The following is a 19,580-nucleotide window of genomic DNA, read 5'->3' on the forward strand; positions in this document are numbered from 1 at the left end:
GATTAGTACAAGGCACTTTTGCTGGACCCAGGAAGGGGATAGTTTCAGTGGAAGCCTAGTGGGGAGTCAGGACCCCCACCCTGCTAAGGAGTAATGAGGAGTTCCCCCCTTCCCCCTCAGGAATTAATAGAATGGGGAACCTGGACTTCTGCCTCCACCTGACAGTGATACAATGATATCTTCTTCTTTCTCTGCTAGAGTGGTATCAGAAGAATCCAGATATAGACCCACATAAAAATGCCCAGCTAAATTTTGACAGAGATGTAAATCCAGTGGAGGAAAGATTGTCTTTTCGACAAATGGTACTGGAGCAATTGGACATCCATCCATAGACAAAAAAATAAGCCTCAACCTAAGTCTCACATCTCATATAAAAGTTTAACTCAAAATGGATCATGGAACTAAATATAAAATGCAAATTGAAATTTTAGAAAAGAAACATAGAAAATCAGGATCTAGGTCTAGGCAGAGTTCTTAGATTTGACACCAAAATTACAATCCATAAAAGAAAATTTGAGAATTTGATTTCCTCAAAATTAAAAACTTTTGCTCTGTGGAAGACCCTATTAAGAGGGTGAAAAGATAAACTATAGAGTGAGAGAAAATATTTGCAAACTTCATCTCTAACAAAGGACTGGTATCTAAAATGTATAAAAAATCACTCAAAACTCAATATTTAAAAAAGCATGTAATCCAGTTAGACCATGGGCAAAGGTATGAATAGATGTTTCACCGAAAAAGATATACAGATGGTAAATAAGCACAAGAAAAATTGTTTAACATTACTAGCCATTAGGGAAATGCAAATTAAAACCACAATGAGATATCACTACATATGTATCAGAATAGCTAAAAAATTTTTAGAAGGTGATAACACCAAATGCTATCAAGGCTGTGAAAAGGCAGGATCCCTCTGACATGGCTGATGGGAATGTGAAATGGTACAGCCACTGTGAAAAATGGTCTTAAAACACTTAATATATGTGCAACTGCCATATGACTTAACATTTACACTCTTGGGTTTTTATCCCATAAAAATTAATTTATGTTCACATGGAAACCCATCCATGTATATTTATAGTAATTTTATTCATAATAGCTCCAAACTGGAAACCACTCAGATGTCCTTCATTGAGTGAATGGTTAAATAAACTATGGTATCTCCATACTGTGGGATTACTGTACTGCTAAGCAATAGACAGAATGAACTGTTGATCTGTGCAACAACCTGAATGAGTCTTCAGAGAATTATGCTGAATTAAAAAAGCCAGTTCCCAAAGGGTACATACTGTGTGATCTTCTTTATATAACATTCTACTGAAATGGAAAACAGGTTAGTCATTGCTAGGAGTTAATGAGGAGATGGGAGTAGAAGAGAAGTGAGTGAGGCTATGAAAGGGCAGTATGGAAATGCCAGTATCCTGGTTGACTACGATACTATAGATTTATAAGATGTTACCACTGGGGGAAACTGGGTAAAGGGCACATGGTATCTTTCTGTATTATTTCTTAGAACTACATGTGAATCTATAGTTACTTCAAAATAAAAAGTTTAAAGAAAAAAATGACAGAATAAATTTCGTGCCAGAGAGTATATAAGACTTACATACTTTTCCAATCGTGCTGTTTAGGAGTGTCCAAGAACTCCTTTTGTGCTCTAAATCTTATTAGTGTCCAGCCCCTCAGCACTTTTATGCATTTTTTTCAAAATTTTCCTTCTCCATTGACACCTTTCCTTTTGCCTCTGAAAGGCATACCTGTCTCTCATTCAAATAACAACACACACAAAACCCAAGTTAGACCAGCAATTTTCCTTTTACTTTTCCCTTCACACTTACTGCCCCAACCTTAACTTGTGTTTCTTAACTTGTACCCCAACCTTGACTTGTGTTTCTTCTTCAGTTTCTCTGTCTATGCAGTTCATTTATCTACAAGATCTGTCATTTTACCGCCTTCGAAGTTACTCTTAAGTGTCCCCTCAATTACTGCAGTCACCTCATAACTTTTCTTTTTACATGTACTCTGGCCTCATGCCAGATGCATCTTCACACTCCTGCCAGACTGTCTTTTCAATGTTCAAACCTCACCACATCACTGGCAACCTCTTGGACACTTTTTAAAATATTTAATGGTTTTCCACTGTTTTTAGGTTAAGGACTCAAATATTTTTTTAATCCTCATCCAAGTATATGTTTTTGATTTTTAACATTGAGAGGGAGGGAGGGAGGGAGGGAGAGAGGGGGAGAGAGAGAGAGAGAAAGAGAAAGAAACATCCATGTGAGAGAGAAACATCGATCATTGCCCCTTTTATGTGCCCTGACTGGGGATTGAATCTGCAACCTAGGTATGTGCTCTGACCAGGAATCGAACCCACGACCTTTTTGGTGTAAGAAGCAACGTTTCAACCTGTTCAGGACTCAGATTCTTAAAATGGCTTTTAAAGCCTTGTGTGGTCTGTTTCATCCTCATCTGTTTCTTTTTTTCTGTATTACACCTGCCACACTGGTTATTTTCAGATCACCAAATGCAGTGTGATCCTTTCTCCCCCAGTTCCTTTGCATGGGCTAGTCTTTCTGAAATTTTTTTCTCCCACCCATTATGTTAGCTCCTACGCATTCTTCAGATCTTAGCTCAAGGGTTGCTTTGGTCAGGAAAACCTCTCTTCTAATTTCTTGGCAGGTTCTTTTGATACACCATTTTGTAGAATCATCTTTTATGTCTGTCTTTCCCACCGAGTTGTATGACAACACCGTTGTGTGTTTGCTCACTGCTGCACTCTTAGCTGCTACCTGACAGACAGGCACACCAATAAATGTGTTAACTGAATGAATAAATCTCTCTCCTTACCTTCATCATCCAGCTTTTTAAAGAGTGGTCAATACTTTTTGCCTTTTGTTTACCCCTGTTATTACTGCTATAGACCATTAAAATAATTTTACAACCAAACTTCCTGCTTCTAGTCTTTTCCCCCACTCCTTTCTTTTCTTCACTAAATCTGATCATGTTATTCATGTGTTTAAAAGCCTTTTCCCCCTTCCCTGGCCAGTGTGGCTCAGTGGTTGAGCATTGACCCATGCACCCAGAGGTCGCCAGTTTGATTCCCAGTCAGGGCACACGCCCAGGTTGTGGGCCTGATCCCAAGTGGGGGGCATGCAGGAGGTGGCCAGTCGATGTTCTCTTTCATTGAAGTTCCCCTCTCTCTCTCCCTTGCCCTTCCTCTCTCTCTAAAATCAATGAAGAAAATAATAAATAAATAAAACCTTTTCCCCTTGACGAAAAAAATAGGTTTCCTTAGCACACCAAGCTCTCCTAGACTGACCCCAGCTACTCAGGGATATTCATTTTATCTCTCTCTCTCTCAGATTCAGCCATACCCAACTTACTTGGGTCCACTGACAATGCATACTTTTTCAAATATTGTTTCTTTTGCCTACATTTTAAAAAATTGGCTTGATTGCCATTTTACTATTAGCCATCATATAGTTTTGTGAACAGGATAAAGATATTCTTCCTCTCAGGCCTCTTTTAAGGGGAGTAAAACAACTCCATTAAGACTGACTGACTTCTGCCCTGGCCGGTTTGGGTCAGTGGTTAGAGCGTTGGCCTGCGGTCCAGAGAGACCCGGGTTCGGTTCCCGCTAAGGGCACGTATCTCGGTTGCAGTTTGTCCCCGGCCCTGGTTGGGTTGTGCGGGTGGCAGCCACTTGATGTGTCCCTTTCACGTTGATGTTTCTCTCTCTCTCTCTCTCTCTCTCTCTCTCTGTCTCTCCCCCTCTCCCTTTCTTTCCCTCCCCCTCTCTCTGAACAAAGAATGGAAAAATGTCCTCCGGTGAGGTTTAAAAAAAAAGAAAGACTGACTTCTGCCCTGGCTGGTTTGGGTCAGTGGTAGAGCAGCAGCCCGCAGACCAATGAGTCGCAGGTTTTGAGTCCAGCCAAGGGCACGTATCTTGGTTGCAGTTCATCCCTGGCCCTGGTTGGGGTCGTGCGGAGGCAGCCAGTTGATGTGTTCCTCTCACGTCGATGTTTCTCTCTCTCTCTCCTTCCCACTCTCTCTGAAGCTAAATAGAAAAATATCCTCGGGTGAGGATTAAAATAAAAAGACTGACTTCTGCTGCACTGGCTCCCAGTTATGGCAAATGTGAGGCACAGCAAGTATTAGGGGTATTTTTAGTATAGTTTTTAGATATCAATACTGTATTTTGATATTGAAAGTACCATACCAACTAGTGTTTCAGATTATGTTTCTCTTGCTTGGGAGTCTTGTGTATACATTGCTGATTTCTCATTTGTGAACATTGTTTTCTGTTTTTGAAGCTCAGTAGTGATTTTTGTCTAAGAGTAAAATATAGTATTTTAATGTTTGTAATTTTTTTTATTTTGTCTTATCTGTTTTGCTCCATTCTTGCTCTATTCCATTGTAAATTGTATTGCTTCTCTGTTCCATCACATAAAGTTGGGATTTGAGGGCATAATTAAGATAATTTGAATAGGAAGACCACTTAATAAGGTTTAGTAATGACCTTGCAGGGTATTTTTTGGAGAAGTTACCAAACCTGATTCTGGTTTTCCTTTTTTTTTGTCCAGAAACTTAATCTTGTTTATCAGATTCAGGAAGACTAATTACCCAGACTCACAGTGTGCTCAAATTTAAGTCGGAATCACACTTTACTTAGGATGAGAATTATAAATGTGGCACATACTGAATAGTCATTCCCTCTGACTTTTTTTGCCATTAGGAATTCTAGATGAAAATCCAAATGATCAGAACATTTCTTGTTAAGCATAGATACAGACAGAAAATGGAATAGTATTAAGATTTGAGAGAAAAATCTGCCTATGAAAACCAGTTTAGACGTAGAACCTCAAAATAAAAATAAAATTGTAACTCTCCAAACTCTTCAAATGAACTAAACTGGTTCACTTTATAAAAATTTAATCATAATATTGATTTGTGATTTCTTCTTTGATGTTACCGAATTGTTTTACTTTCTCTTTATTCTCTTTAAATAGACTTAAATCACATGGTAGATTTGGGTTGGTAATGATCTGTGTTCTTGTTGATAACGGCATAATAGCGACTGATTCATGCCCAGCCACCACACCTAGGAAGCTGCTCTCTGCTAGCTGCCCTTCTCTCTCCCTTCCCTTCCTCTTTCCTACCTTTCCTAGCCAAGCCACCATAGGAAACTTTTAGTAAGTACTGTGACCTCCTGACTTACTGTTTCTGATCTGACATTTTGCCCTCTCTGTTAGTCATCTCAGTGTGGTATAATTGTGGTGGAGTGACCCTCAGATTGATTCCATACTTCAAAATTACATAATTTGCCAAACAAAAAAACACACACAAAAACTGGTCAGAGTAAGGATGCAGGGATGGACTGTGGGTAGTGGAATCTGTCACAAAAGTGGTATCCCTTTGGAATAATTAGAAGTGTCATAGATAATTCATTATAACATTTTGATTTATATTTGTGATATTTATGCATGAAAAATATGAGTAAAGCAAATTGGACTAAATTAAATTCTGATAATTTTATGTAATCTCTGTCCATTTAAAGCCAATAATCCTGGTTAAGTGTTTTCTCTTTTATGTGAAGAATTTCTCAGGTATTATTTTCCTTGTTCTGAAATGTATCATTCCTTCTTTTTATGCAGCTCTGAAAGATTGGTATTGCTGGCAGGTGGTAGTCTAGAGATCAGTGATGTCACTGAGGATGATGCTGGGACTTATTTTTGTGTAGCTGATAATGGAAATGAGACAGTTGAAGCTCAAGCAGAACTTACAGTACAAGGTATGTCAATATTTCCTGTATAAATAAAAATTCTTTGTACCTTATGGGTTTGCCAATTTTTAAACATTAATGTGGGAGAAGCAGTACAGCATAATAGTTAAAAGCCTGAGCTTTAAACCAGACTGCTTGGGTTCAAATTTTGTCTAGTTATATAACTATAGGAAATGCACTTACCTTCTCTGAGCCTCATTTTTCTCATCTGTAAAAGGGAGATAACAAGAGTACTTGCCTCCTTGAGGTTGTTTTGAGGATAAAAAGAGTTAGTATTTATATAACTCCCAGACTAGTGACTCGAGTATTGTAAGAGCTTGAAGTTCTGGATAGTTCAGTTTACTTTTCTTGTGTCATAATGCTTTCTCACCAAGACTTCTCTCCTGAGCATTGGTATTCTCTCCTTTCATGTGAATAGATCACCTAGGACAGAGGCTCTCAGTGTAACCTGGTTATCTGTTTGATGATTTATTATTTCTGTTCATCCAAAGCTGAGCATCACGGCATCTCCCTTTATAGATTCTCTGATTTAGAAGTCAGGGAAAATGAACCTGGCATGTACACATAGTCTCTTCTTTATCTCATTTCCCTTACCCTTCCTCCATGTGGAAATGTACCCTCCGAGGAATGCTTGGCAATCTCTCCTATTATTTGTCTGCATCCTCATTTATCTTTGTTCTAAGTAAAAATCTTTAAGACCTTCTACATACATTACTTTCAGGGAAATTCAATGGTGCTTGGATATATAGAGGCACATATATATTGGCTCATGATATTCATCATCAGCTTGTCCCAAATTGTATTCATTAGACTACTTCCTGGTCTGTGGTTTGGGGTTGTTTCGTATTTTATATGGAAGTGTTTCCCTTGCTACATTTTGTGGGTTTTAGAGTGGGAAGTAGAATAGTCACATACCTACTCCATTATTTACCAGAGGACTCAAATGTGTTTTTGGTAGGCATTGGAGAGCATACTGTTTGGGGGTTCTGTGCTTGGGAAGGTAATAGCATGTTTATATTTTCTATTACTATTTGTGGGTGGATTCATAATCTGAAAATCAAAAGAGCAGGTGCTCACATACCTATTACCTCGGTGAGCTCAACCATTTTTCTTGGCTAGATGGAAGATTGGCTATGACCAACTGTAAAATGACCAGTTAGTTTATTTCCTTTCCTCTGTGTGGATGGGATTGGACAGGTAAAATATTAGTGAACTCTATCTTGTTTGATCTCTGTACCTCCATTAGTGGATGTTTTCTCTTTTTGCTTTTTCCAATAATCAGATTATTGGCCTAATACTCTCTTCCATGATCCTATCCGTGCCTCTGTTTACTTCAGTGTAAAATACTTGTTAATCGGCCTCAAATGAGAGGCATAGTGTCTGCCATACATGTAAGTTACATTTGTCCATGTGATTATTTCCTACCCTTTTATTTTTATACATTGTATGGAATTGAATCTCTTTTTATTAATTACGTATTTTATTTAAAAGGTAACACATACATCTTACAGTTTGTGCGCAGTTTCATCTTACTATCTGTGCCTAGAGAATGTGCCCTTAAGTGGACACATTCTAGTAAACTGAGAAAAGAGTAAGAGTGAGGAAGTGAAGATATTGAAAATTACGACAAACCTTTCCTAATTGAAACAGCATGGTGCTAGCTCAAGAATAGACAATAGAGAAGAAGGAAGTATAGCTGTTACAAGTAATTATGGAACTTTCAGATATTATCAAAATGATAATTCAGTTCATAGGGCCAAGTTTTATTTACTAAAGGGTATTGGTACAATATACTTTCAAGTAGAAGAAAATAAAGTTGGATCTCTACTTCAAAGTTCTAAATGTGAAAAAGTGAAGAACAATAAAGTGGGATAGTGTTTTTAGAATCTTTGATGGGAGAGACTACCTTAAGAAAAACAAAAACTAGGGGAGGAAGAAATGGCGACCAAGTGAATGGAGTGACACAGACCATCTCCCAGGACCAAACTGGATTTACAACGAAAATAAAGGCAAATCGTCAGGAAAGGGCAACCGAAAGACACCATGGAGGAACACATAACCAGAAACACCCACTCAATCCTGGTAGGCTTGCGAGGATGCGAGAGGGGGCCAAGAGCCCACGGTCCCTAACGGCCTGGGCAGGGACCAGGGAACTCGGCGGGAAGTTACTGCTACCGCCTCCCTTGTGACCCTGCATGGGCCCTGGGACCAGGGGACTGTGCTGGATGCTACTGCCACCTCTGAAGTGTCCCGCTACTGCGGCTCAGTCCTGGGGCTTCTGCTGAGTGCAACCCCCTCAACTGGTGCCACAGCCGCGGCCACCCTTGGCTGGAAGCAGCACCCTCGGGTTAAAAGTCACAGGCGGCTCCACGACGCAGAGTCTGGACAGAAGCTAAATTGGCAGCAGCCACTCACCTTGGGCTCCGGCAGAGGGAAGGCAGACTGGACTAGAACTGTCTGGGGACACTCGGGATTTGGAGGGTGCTAAGAGTTTTCGCTGAGTGCAGCCACGCAGCACTGTGGTCATTTTACTCTTTCCCAGGGCCCTGGGGAGAGGCGGCGGCTCCTCCCGCAGAGATTCAACCCCACCTGGTGGCCATTGAAATACTAATTGAGGCCCATTAACAACGAACACCTGCCTCACTCTCATGAAATCCTCTTACACTGAGCACCTGAGGGAGTTTTTCAGGAAACTCAGAAACCAAGGGTCTGCAGGTGACCTCTACTAATAGCCTCCAGGCAAAAAAAGCTGGAGGATAACTACCATTCCCTGGACGAGCAACACTAACCAGAAAAGCTAAGACTTGACGGTGGTGTTTAAAGTGGGTCCTCCCTGGCGCATCCAAACCCAGGAGAGGGAGCCACAAAGAGCAGAACACCAACACCCACATGGAAAATTTGGCAGACTCCAAAGCCCACTGTGATAGCCAAAATGGTGAAAAACAGAAACAAAAGCGAAATGAAAGAACAAGAAACCTCTACGGAAGATGAAATAAATGAGGTGCAGTTAAGCAAGTTAATAGAACTAGAATTTAGAGCCATGATGTTGCGGAAGCTCAATAGCATGTGTAAGGACATGAGCACCATGAGTAAAGACATAGAAATGTTGAAAATAAACCAGTTGGAAATTAAAAACCAACAGGAAGAAATGAAGAATGACATATCAGAAATGAAAAACACATTGGAAGGTCTAAAAAGCAGAGTAGGGGCAGCTGAGGACCGGATCAGTGAATTAGAAGACAGGCTAGAAGAAATCAACCAATCAGAAAACCAAAAGGAAAAAACGATTAAAAAACAGGAAGACAGCTTAAGAGAACTGTGGGACAACTGGAAATGGAATAATATTTGCGTCATAGGAGTCCCTGAAGAAGAAGAAAATAAGCGAGGGCTAGAGAATATATTCAAAGAAATAGTGACAGAAAACTTCCCTAATTTGGAGAAGGAAGAAGGCATTCAAGTTAAGCACAGAGAGCCCGAAGTAAGAAGAACCCAAACAGGCCCACACCAAGACACATAGTAATCAAAATGCCAACAATTAAAGACAAGGAGAGAATCCTAAAAGCAGCAAGAAAAAAGCAACAGGTTACCTACAAAGGAAACCCCATAAGACTCTCAGCCGACTTTTCACAAGAAACACTACAGGCTAGAAGGGAATGGCATGAAGTAATCAAGATCATGAAAAGCAAGGATCTGAATCCAAGACTACTCCACCCAGCAAGGCTATCATTCAAAATAGAAGGTCAAATAAAGAGCTTTACAGACAAAAAAAAGGCTAAGGGAATACACTAGCGCCAAACCAGCACTGCAAGAAATGTTAAAAGGACTGCTGTAATTACCAGGAGAAATGGGAAGGAAAATAGAACCACACTAAACAAAAATGGCAATAAATAAGTACATATCAATAATCACCTTGAATGTAAATGGATTGAATGCTCCCATAAAAAGACACAGAGTAGCTGATTGGATAAGAAAGTATGACTCATCTATATGTTGTTTACAAGAGACCCACCTCACAACAAAAGAGTGACATAAATTGAAAGTGAAGGGATGGAAAACAATCTTTCAAGCAAACGGAAAAGAAAAAAAGCTGGGGTAGCAATACTTATATCTGATAAAATAGATTTCAGAATGAAGGCCATAATTAGAGACAAAGAAGGCCACAACGTAATAGTAAAAGGATCTATTCAACAGGAAGATATAACCTTGATAAACATATATGCATCCAATATAGGAGCACCAAAATATATTAAAAAACTTCTGGAGGACTTCAAAGGAGAAATCGATAGCAATACAATCATAGCAGGGGACTTCAACACCCCGCTGACATCGCTGGATAGATCCTCTAGACAAAAAATTAGCAAGGAAACAGAGACTCTAAATAAAGCACTAGACCGAATGGATTTAATAGATATCTACAGAGAACTACACCCCAAAACTACAGAATACACATTCTTAGCAAGTACATATGGAACATTCTCAGATAGACCACATGTTAGGGCACAAACTAAGTCTCTACAAGTTCAAGAAGATTGAAATCATATCAAGCATCTTCTCAGACCACAATGGCATGAAACTAGAAATCAATTGCAAGAAGAACATACAAAGACATTTGAACACATGGAAGCTAAATATAGCATGTTATTAAACAATGAATGGGTCACCGAGGAGATCAAGGAAGAAATCAGAAACTTCCTGGAAACCAATGAAAATTAAGACACAACAACACAAAATCTATGGGATGCAGTGAAAGCAGTTCTGAGAGGGAAGTTCATAGCACTACAGGCCTACCTCAAAAAGGAAGAAAAGTCTCTAATAGACTATCTAACCTCACAACTTAAAGAACTAGAGAGCAAACAAAAAGAAAACCCCAGAGCAAGTAGAAGGAAGGAAATAGTAAGGATCAGAGCAGAAATAAATGACATAGAGACAAAAAAAACAATTCAAAGGATCAATAAAACAAAGAGCTGGTTTTTCAAAAAGATAAACAAGATTGATGAACCCTTAGCTAGACTCACCAAGAAACAAAGAGAGAGAACCCAAATGCACAAAATCAGAAATGAAAGAGGAGAGATAACAACTGACACCACAGAAATACAAAAGATTGTTAACAACTACTATGAACAATTATATGGCAACAAATTCGACAATCTAAGTTAAATGGACAAATTTCTAGAAACACATAGTCTCTAAAAAGGGGATTAGGAAGAAATAGAAAACTTGAACAGACCAATAACAACAGAAGAAATTGAAGATGTAATCAAGACTCTCCCAGCAAACAAAAGCCCAAGCCCGGATGGCTTCACGGGGGTGTTTTATCGAACATTCAAAGAAGAACTAATACCCATTCTCCTCAAACTATTTCAAAAAATTCAAGAAGAAGGAAGACTTCCAAACTCGTTGTATGAAGCCAGCATAATTTTAATTCCAAAACCAGAAAAAGACACAACAATGAAAGAAAACTACAGGCCAATAACCCTGATGAACATAGATGCCAAAATCCTGAACAAAATACTAGCAAATTGCATCCAGCAATACACCAAAAAAATTATCCCCCATGACCAGGTGGGATTCATCCCAGGGATGCAAGGCTGGTACAATATTCGCAAATCCATTAATGTGACACACCACATAAATAAAATGAAGAATAAAAACCACATGATAATATCAATATATGCTGAAAAAGCCTTCGAAAAAATCCAGCATCCATTTCTGATAAAAACGCTCAGCAGTGTGGGAATAGTGGGATCATATCTAGACATAATAAATGCCACATATGAAAGACCTACAGCCAACATCATACTCAATGGGCAAAAACTAAAAGCATTTTCCTTAAGAACAGGAACAAGGCAAGGATGCCCACTTTCACCACTCCTACTTAACATAGTACTGGAAGTCTTAGCCACAGCAATCAGACAGGAAGAAAAAATAAAAGGGATCCAAATTGGAAAGGAGGAAGTGAAATTGTCATTATTTGCAGATGACATGATACTGTACATAGAAAACCCCAAAGACTCCATCAAAAGTTTACTAGACTTAATAAATGAATTTGGCAAAGAAGCAGGATACAAAATTAAAGTCAAGAAATCGATGGCATTCTTATACACCAGTGATGAACTTACAGAAAGGGAAACTGAAAAAACAATCCCATTTACCATTGCGGCAAAAAAAATTAAGATACCTAGGAATAAACTTAACCGAAGAAATAAAGGACCTATTCGCAGAAAACTACAGGTCATTGAAAAAAGAAATAGAGGAAGATATAAAAAAGTGGAAGTACATACACTGTTCATGGATTGGGAGAATTAACATCATTAAAATGTCCATATTACCCAAAGCAATCTATAGATTCAACGCAATCCCCATCAAAATATCAATGGCATATTTCACAGAATTAGAATAATTACTTCAAAAGTTCATATGGAACCAAAAAAGGCCTCAAATAGCCCCAGCAATCTTGAAAAGGAAGAACAATGTTGGAAGGATCACAATACCGGATTTCAGGTTATACTACATAGCCACTATAATGAAAACAGCCTGGTACTGGCACAAGAACAGGTATATAGACCAGTGGAACAGAACAGAGAACCCAGAAATGGACCCAAGGCAATATGCTCAATTAATATTTGACAAAGGTGGCAAAAGCATACAGTGGAGTAAGGACAGCCTCTTTAATAAATGGTGCTGGGAAAATTGGACAGCTACTTGCAGAAAAATGAAAATAGGCCATCAACTTACACCCTACACAAGAATAAACTCAAAATGGATAAAAGACTTAAATGTAACTCATTAATCCATAAAAATCCTAGAAGAGACTGTGGGCAACAAAATTTCAGACATCATACGCAGCAGAATTTTTACTGACACATCACCTAAGGCAATAGAAACAAAGGAGAAAATGAACACATGGGACTACATCAAACTCAAAAGCTTCTGCAGAGCGAAAGATACAATCATCAAAACGGAAAGGCTACCCACTGTATGGGAGAGCATAATTGCCAATGATATATCAGACAAGGGGTTAATTTCCAATACATATAGAGTGCTCATACAACTCCACAAAAGGAAGACAAAGAACCCAATTAAAAAATGGGCAGAGGAACTAAATAGACACCTCTCCAAACAGGACATACAAATGGCTAAGAAACATATGAAGAAATGCTCATCAACACTAATCATCAGAGAGATGCAAATTAAAACAACAATGAGGTATCACCTCACACCTGTCAGAATGGCCGCCATCAACAAATCATCAAACAACAAGTGTCGAGGGTGTGAAGAAAAGGGGACTCTAGTGGGAATGCAGACTGGTTCAGCCACTATGGAAAACAATATGGTGTTACCTCAAAAAATTAAAAATTGACCTTCCATTTGACCCAGTGATCCCACTTCTAGGAATATACCCTAAAAAGCATAAAACACCAATCAGAAAGAATATATGTACCCGCATGTTTGTAGCAGCACTATTTACAATAGCTAAGATCTGGAAACAGCCCATGTGTCCATCAGTAGACGAATGGATCAAAAATCAGTGGTACATATACACAATGGAGTACTACGCAGCTGTAAGAAAGAAAGATCTCTTATCCTCTGAGACTACATGGAGGGACCTTGAAAGTATCATCCTAAGTGAAACAAGCCAAACAGAGAAAGACAAGTTTCATATGATCTCACTTTGTGGAATATAATGAACATAACAGTCTGAGGAATGGGGTAGTCCCAGAGACGCGGAAGCCGGGTACACACTATCAATCCCCTAAAGAGGGGGGTGGTGGGGGAGAGATAAACCACAGAACTTATATGCATGTATGCATGAACAGTGAACATGGACAACAATCTGTGGAAAGGGCAGGGAGGGAGGGGGAGGGGGGAATCAGTGGGGGAAAAAGGAGAAACATCTGTAACAAAAATTAATTAATAAAATAAAAAAGAAAGAAAAACAAAAAATAGCATGTTAAGCAAAAACCAACAAATTTAGCTTAGTGGTTAGAGCGTCGGCCCGCAGACTGAAGGTTTGTGGGTTCATTTCCCAGTCAAGGGCACGTACCTGGATTGCAATGTTTCTCTTTCTCTCCCCTCTTCCTCTCTCCTTTCCACTTTCTCTAAAAATCAATGGGGATTGTCTGTACCCCACTTGCACGTCTCTGGGACTACTCCATTCCTCAGATTGTTATATTCATTATATTCCACAAATAAGTGAGATCATAAGATACTTGCCTTTCTCTGTTTGGCTTGTTTCATTTAGGACAATACTTTCCAGGTCCCTCCATGTCGTCTCAAAGGAGAAGAGATCTTTCTTTCTTACAGCCGCATAGTACTCCATTGTGTATATGTACCACAGCTCTTTTATATCCATTCGTCTACTGATGGACACTTGGCTGTTTCCAGATCTTAGCTATTGTAAATAGTGCTGCTATGAACATGGGGGTACATATATTCTTTCTGATTGGTGTTTCAGGCTTCTTAGGGTATATTCCTAGAAGTGGGATCACTGGGTCAAATGGCAGTTCAAATTTTAATTTTTTGAGGTAACGCCAGGGTTGGTGGGGGAGAGATACACCACAGAACTTATATGCATGAACAATGGACATGGACAACAAAGATGGGGACAGGGCAGGGAGGGAGGAGGAGGGGGGATCAGTGCGGGAAAAAGGAGAGACATCTGTAACAAAAATAAATTAAGTAAAAAAAAAAATCAGTGGAAAAATATTCTTGGGTGAGGATTAACAAACAAACAAAAACATTTTGACAATGTATACATTTTTTAAAAAATTGTATAGAAACAATCTTATAAGTAAAGGCTAAATGCAAATGATAGACTGGTTAAAAGTAGCTGTAACACATAACTGAGAAAGAGTCATGATCTTTAAATTACAGAGAGCTTTCAGAAACTGATTATTATTATTATTTTAAAGAAATAACCTTGCTCTGGCCGATTTGGCTCGGGGCATGTACTTTGGTTGCAGTTTGACCCTGACTCTGGTTGGGTTGTGCAGGTGGCAGCTACTCGATGTGTCCCTTTCACGTCAATGTTTCTCTCTCTCTCTCTCTTCCTCTCTCTCCCTCCCACTCTACCTGAACAAAAAATGGAAAAAAGTCCTCTGGTGAGGATAAAAAAAAAAAAGAAATAACCTAAGGTAAATTGATAAAGAATATGAACAGGCACTTCAGAGGAGTTTATTAGTTATTTGAATTTCTTTTTTTTTAATCCTTACCCGAGGATATGTTTCTTTGATTTTTAGAGAGAGAAACATCGATTTGAGAGAGAAATATGAATCATTTGCTTTTCTCCCATACATACCCCAACCGGGTATTGAACCTGCAACCTAGGTATGTTCCCTCACTGGGAATTGAACCCTCAGCCTTTTGGTGTATAGGATGACGCTCCAAACAACTGAGTCACACCGTCAGGACAGTTATTTGCATTTCTTTATCAGTAAATAGTCAATCTTACTAGTAATCAGAAAAATACAAATTTAAAAGATATCATTTTCCCCGACCATAATATTGGCAAAATTTAAAAAGATTTAGATCTCTAGAGTGTGGTATGGTGCTTAGAACTGAAATTAATTGATATCATCTCACCAGTACAGAATGTAGCAGAACTATTACCTCCTTGCATCTAGATATTGTATTCTTTAATGGAATTTAAAGTTGAATGTGTTCTTTTGTTATCCTTGTTATAGGGAGCAACCAAAGTCCATCCATTCTCTCTTTTCTTCCCCAACCTCACTTGGGGAGGATATCTAAGGTTGTATATTAGGCTCTTTCATTTCTTGCCTACTATTAAAATAGCATTCTGTTTGCTAACTTCTCTTTGCTAACATAGTTTCAGATCTGCTTGAGGCTAAAGGTTGTACATGTATGTTTTGAAAGTGCCTTTCATGGTCTTTTATCCTTAATAAAGGCCTGGGGAATTGTGGTACTTAAGGCACTAAGAGGTCAAAAATCTTGGTGAGCAAAAAAAACTATAGAGGATTTTTAAAAATTTCACCCAAATGTTTACACAGAGTGCTTTATAAGTCCAAGGTTGATGAAAACTTAGGAAAAATAAATAAAATGTGTTTTCAAAGGTGTGAAGCTAAAGATGTTGAGTATCCATGACAGAATTAGAAAGTACTTATCATTACCCTCTAAACTAGATGCCCCAAGGTAACTTTTTTAGTGATAAAATATTCTATTAAATATTAACATTTAATTCATCTGCTTGCCTCAGATTTCTAAACTGGTTCAGGAGTGGTTGAAATTGAGCAAACATGTTACACCTTTGATCAAGAAAATAGTTTCCACCCTGGCCATTTTGGCTCAGTGGTTGGAATGTTGGCCTGTGAACCAGAGTCCTGGGTTCGGTTCCCGCTAGGGGCGCATCCCAAAAAAAAAAAAAAAGTTTCCTTCCACTTCCTGTCAAACTGTCCCAGTTGTTGACTTCCTCAGGTCATATCAACTCTGAGGAGTGAGAGGGAGATGCAGGGAAACTGAGGCACCCTTGAACTTATTTGTGTTTATGAGTGAGTGGGGTATGATGTGTGGTGGTGGATGTAGCCTGAGACGAAGGTTGCCAGAGGTGGCAGAGACAAAGTAGATTGGAAGGAGGCTAAATTCTGTTGTTATTCCTCACTGTTGTCACCTTGAGGCTGTCTTTTCCTGTCCCTTCACCACAGTAATGAGCAGCCGTTGTCAAAAGCCTGCATGTTCATTTCAAAGGTCTGCCGGGCTCTGATGACATTAATGTAAATTGCTGTGGCTGGATTAACTGCCCTTAGGGGATCACTTTTTCACCGCTTTTCCCCATTCCCTCCAACCTCCTGGAAGACTCTCTGTGCCCAGTGTCGTTTCTCCCTAAGAGTTTAAATGTGAAACCTTGACCAGAGGAGTTGCCTGTAGAAGGCCCAGTAAATTTGAGTACACAGCAGTAGTTCTGAGATAGCTAGGGCTCTTTGCTTTGGGGCTCATCCTCTTCTCTTCTTTTTCTTTTTATCCTCACCCGAGGACACTCTTGCACTCATCCTCAAATAATGCAGGAGGGAGACAGGGAGGAAGAGAGACAGAGAAACATCGACTGGTTGCCACCCACGCAACCTCAACCAGGGCTGGGGACTAAACGAACTATGCCCTTAGGGGGAACCAAACCCGGGGACTCTCTGGTCCTCAGGCTGATGCTCTAACCGCTGAGTCAAACCAACCAGGACTCCTATTCTTAAGTTAACCAGATTAGATACAGTTAGTGCTTGATGACCATACATATTACCAGACACAGTGGCTGGTACCCCAGAAAAATATTAATTTGCAGACTAGTCACCTGAATTTACACTTACTTTCAAAGAAAGGTAACTAAGTTAATAACATACACCATCTGATGGAGAATTATTGGAAAAGATTGACCAAAATTAAAAATAAGCATAATAAATATATTTTAGGAGATAAGAAAGATATTAGCAGTATAATGCAAGAACAAGAAAAATATGAAAACATGGAACCAAGTAGAAATATTATAAGAGAAGAAAGGCTGAAAAATCAGTGATTTAAATATTCATCTCAAAAAGCTAAAAAAAAAAAAAAAAGCAAATTTAACTGAAGGAAAACAGAAAAAAGGGAATAATGACAAGAACAAAATTTAATATAATAGAAAACAAATATTCAGAACAGAGTTTCAAGAAAGCCAAAAGTTGGGTGTTCTCTTTTTTTTAATCCTCACCCAAGGTATGCTTATTGATTTTTATAGAGGGCGGGGAAGGGTTGGGGGAGAGAGATAAAGAAAGAGATGTGAGAAAGAACATTGTTGGTTGCCTTCCGTACACACACAGATGGGATTGAACCTGCAACCTTGGTATATGTTCTAACCAGGAACTGAACCCACAATCTTTTGGAATATGGACGACGCTCCAACCAACTGAGCCACACTGGCAAGGGCCACAAGTTGGTTCTTTGTAAGAAGTAATAATGATAAACCCCTGACGAGTTATATATATAACTTGACTAAGTTTTATTTAGACCAAGAGTCAGCAAACTACAGCTTGTGAACCAAATCTGCTCAACTGCTTGCTTTTTGTACAGCCTTTGAGCTAAAAATAGTTTATACTGTTTTAAATGGTTGAAAAATATCAGAATAATAATGTTTAGTAATATTTGAAAATTTTATGAAATTCAGATATTATTGTCCATAAAGTTTTATCGGCACACAGTCCCACTCATTCATTTATGTATTGACTGTGGCTGCTTTCAGTTGCAACAGAGGAGTTGAGTGGTTGTGACCACATGGCCCACAAAGCCTGAAATATTTACTGTCTGGTACTTTTCGGACAAAGTGTCAACCCCTGATGTTTACTCTGTGAAGAACTACTTACTACATATCAGCAATGTAAACAAAGATAGAAAATGCACAAGGCTTTAAACACCTATCTCACAGATCTCCAGGTGGCTACTAAACACTTAAAAAAGGGTTGTTATCTTTAGTTTTCAGAGAAATACAAATAAAAGCCACAATGAGAGACCACTGTACTCTACCAGAGTGGCTAAAATTAAAGAGACTAACAATATAGGGTTCATTAGGATGAGGAACACTGGGGCTCTAATATGCTGCTATTAGGACTCTACATGAATATATAATCATGTTAGATGCTGTTTGACACAATCTACTGAAACTGCACACATAATACCTTATGACACAATGGTGGTTGTGTTTTTACGTATATATGTATTAGAAATGTATAAATATATGCATCAGAAATGTGCATAATAATGGTCTCATCAACTTTATTTACAGTAAATCAAAACTGAAAACAATTCAAACATCCATCAACAGTAGAATGGAAAAATAGTGTTCTAATCATATAATGGCATTTTATCAGTAATGAAAATTGACAGACCACTGCTGCATTTGACAATATGGGTAGATCTCAGAAGTGCCATTGAAACAAATAAACCAGGCACACACAAAAATACATACTGTATGATTCCATTTTTATAATGTTCAAAAATAGGCAAAACTAATCTATAGTTTTAGAAATCAGGATAATAATTACTTTTAGACAAGGGCAGGGAAGTAACTGTTACACAATGGGGTTTCTGGTATGTTAATGTTCTGTTTCTTAATTTGGGTGTTGGTAGTTGCAAAATTTAAAGCTGTACTGTTAATGTGGGTTACACGAGGTCTTTTTTTGTTTACAGATAAGTCATTATGTACAAAAATCTTGGAAAATTTTATTTTGAACCTTGTCCCATAACTGAAAGTATTTGTTTTTTTTTCTGATGGGGAAAGCAGTTTATGATAAATGGTTGAAATTTTTACATATCTATATGTTATATAATATAAAAATTTATTTATTTACATAGTTATTTATATATATATATAGTCATACCTGCCTGATTTCTGTTATTTTTTAAAGAAATTATAACTACAGGAAATTCCATAGTGAGTGCTAATGCAGAAAAGGTTGTAAGTTCATTCTTCATCTGTTAAATATTTCAAATTTATTGTTGTATCATTAACTCCTGGGATTTCTACACATACTGTGACGTGAATTAGCCCATCATGTATTTCCTGTCATCTCAGCTTGTTGATAACAGTTAAAATGGGTCATGAGTTGTTTTTTTTAAAAAACAGGTTTTTTAAAAACATTCTTAATAGTCTGTGATACACATCTCCCCTCCTCACCAAAAGAAGAAAATTTTCCATTTGTATTTTTGTGCACAAATCGATAAATTCCAAATTGGCCACCTCCTTGACTTTGTCAATACTCATAACAACTGAAATTTTAAATTTTCCCATCTTTCTCTGGTCATCTCATTCTACTTTTACTCA

The 19,580-nt window shown here is 38.4% G+C and overlaps 1 protein-coding gene across 3 annotated transcripts in view; it reads left to right on the forward strand.

Annotated features, from left to right (window-relative positions):
- NEO1 (neogenin 1) overlaps positions 1–19,580 on the forward strand; it is a 298,191-nt gene that overhangs the window by 124,403 nt on the left and 154,208 nt on the right. For all 3 annotated transcript variants that reach the window (XM_036277171.1, XM_036277190.1, XM_036277182.1), the window contains exon 5: positions 5,655–5,791. In XM_036277171.1, coding sequence (XP_036133064.1) covers positions 5,655–5,791 — 137 coding nt within the window. The remainder of the gene's footprint in view (positions 1–5,654; positions 5,792–19,580) is intronic.

Source organism: Molossus molossus, unplaced genomic scaffold, assembly GCF_014108415.1.
Source record: "Molossus molossus isolate mMolMol1 unplaced genomic scaffold, mMolMol1.p scaffold_m16_p_1, whole genome shotgun sequence".
NCBI classification, from domain to species: Eukaryota; Metazoa; Chordata; class Mammalia; order Chiroptera; family Molossidae; genus Molossus; species Molossus molossus.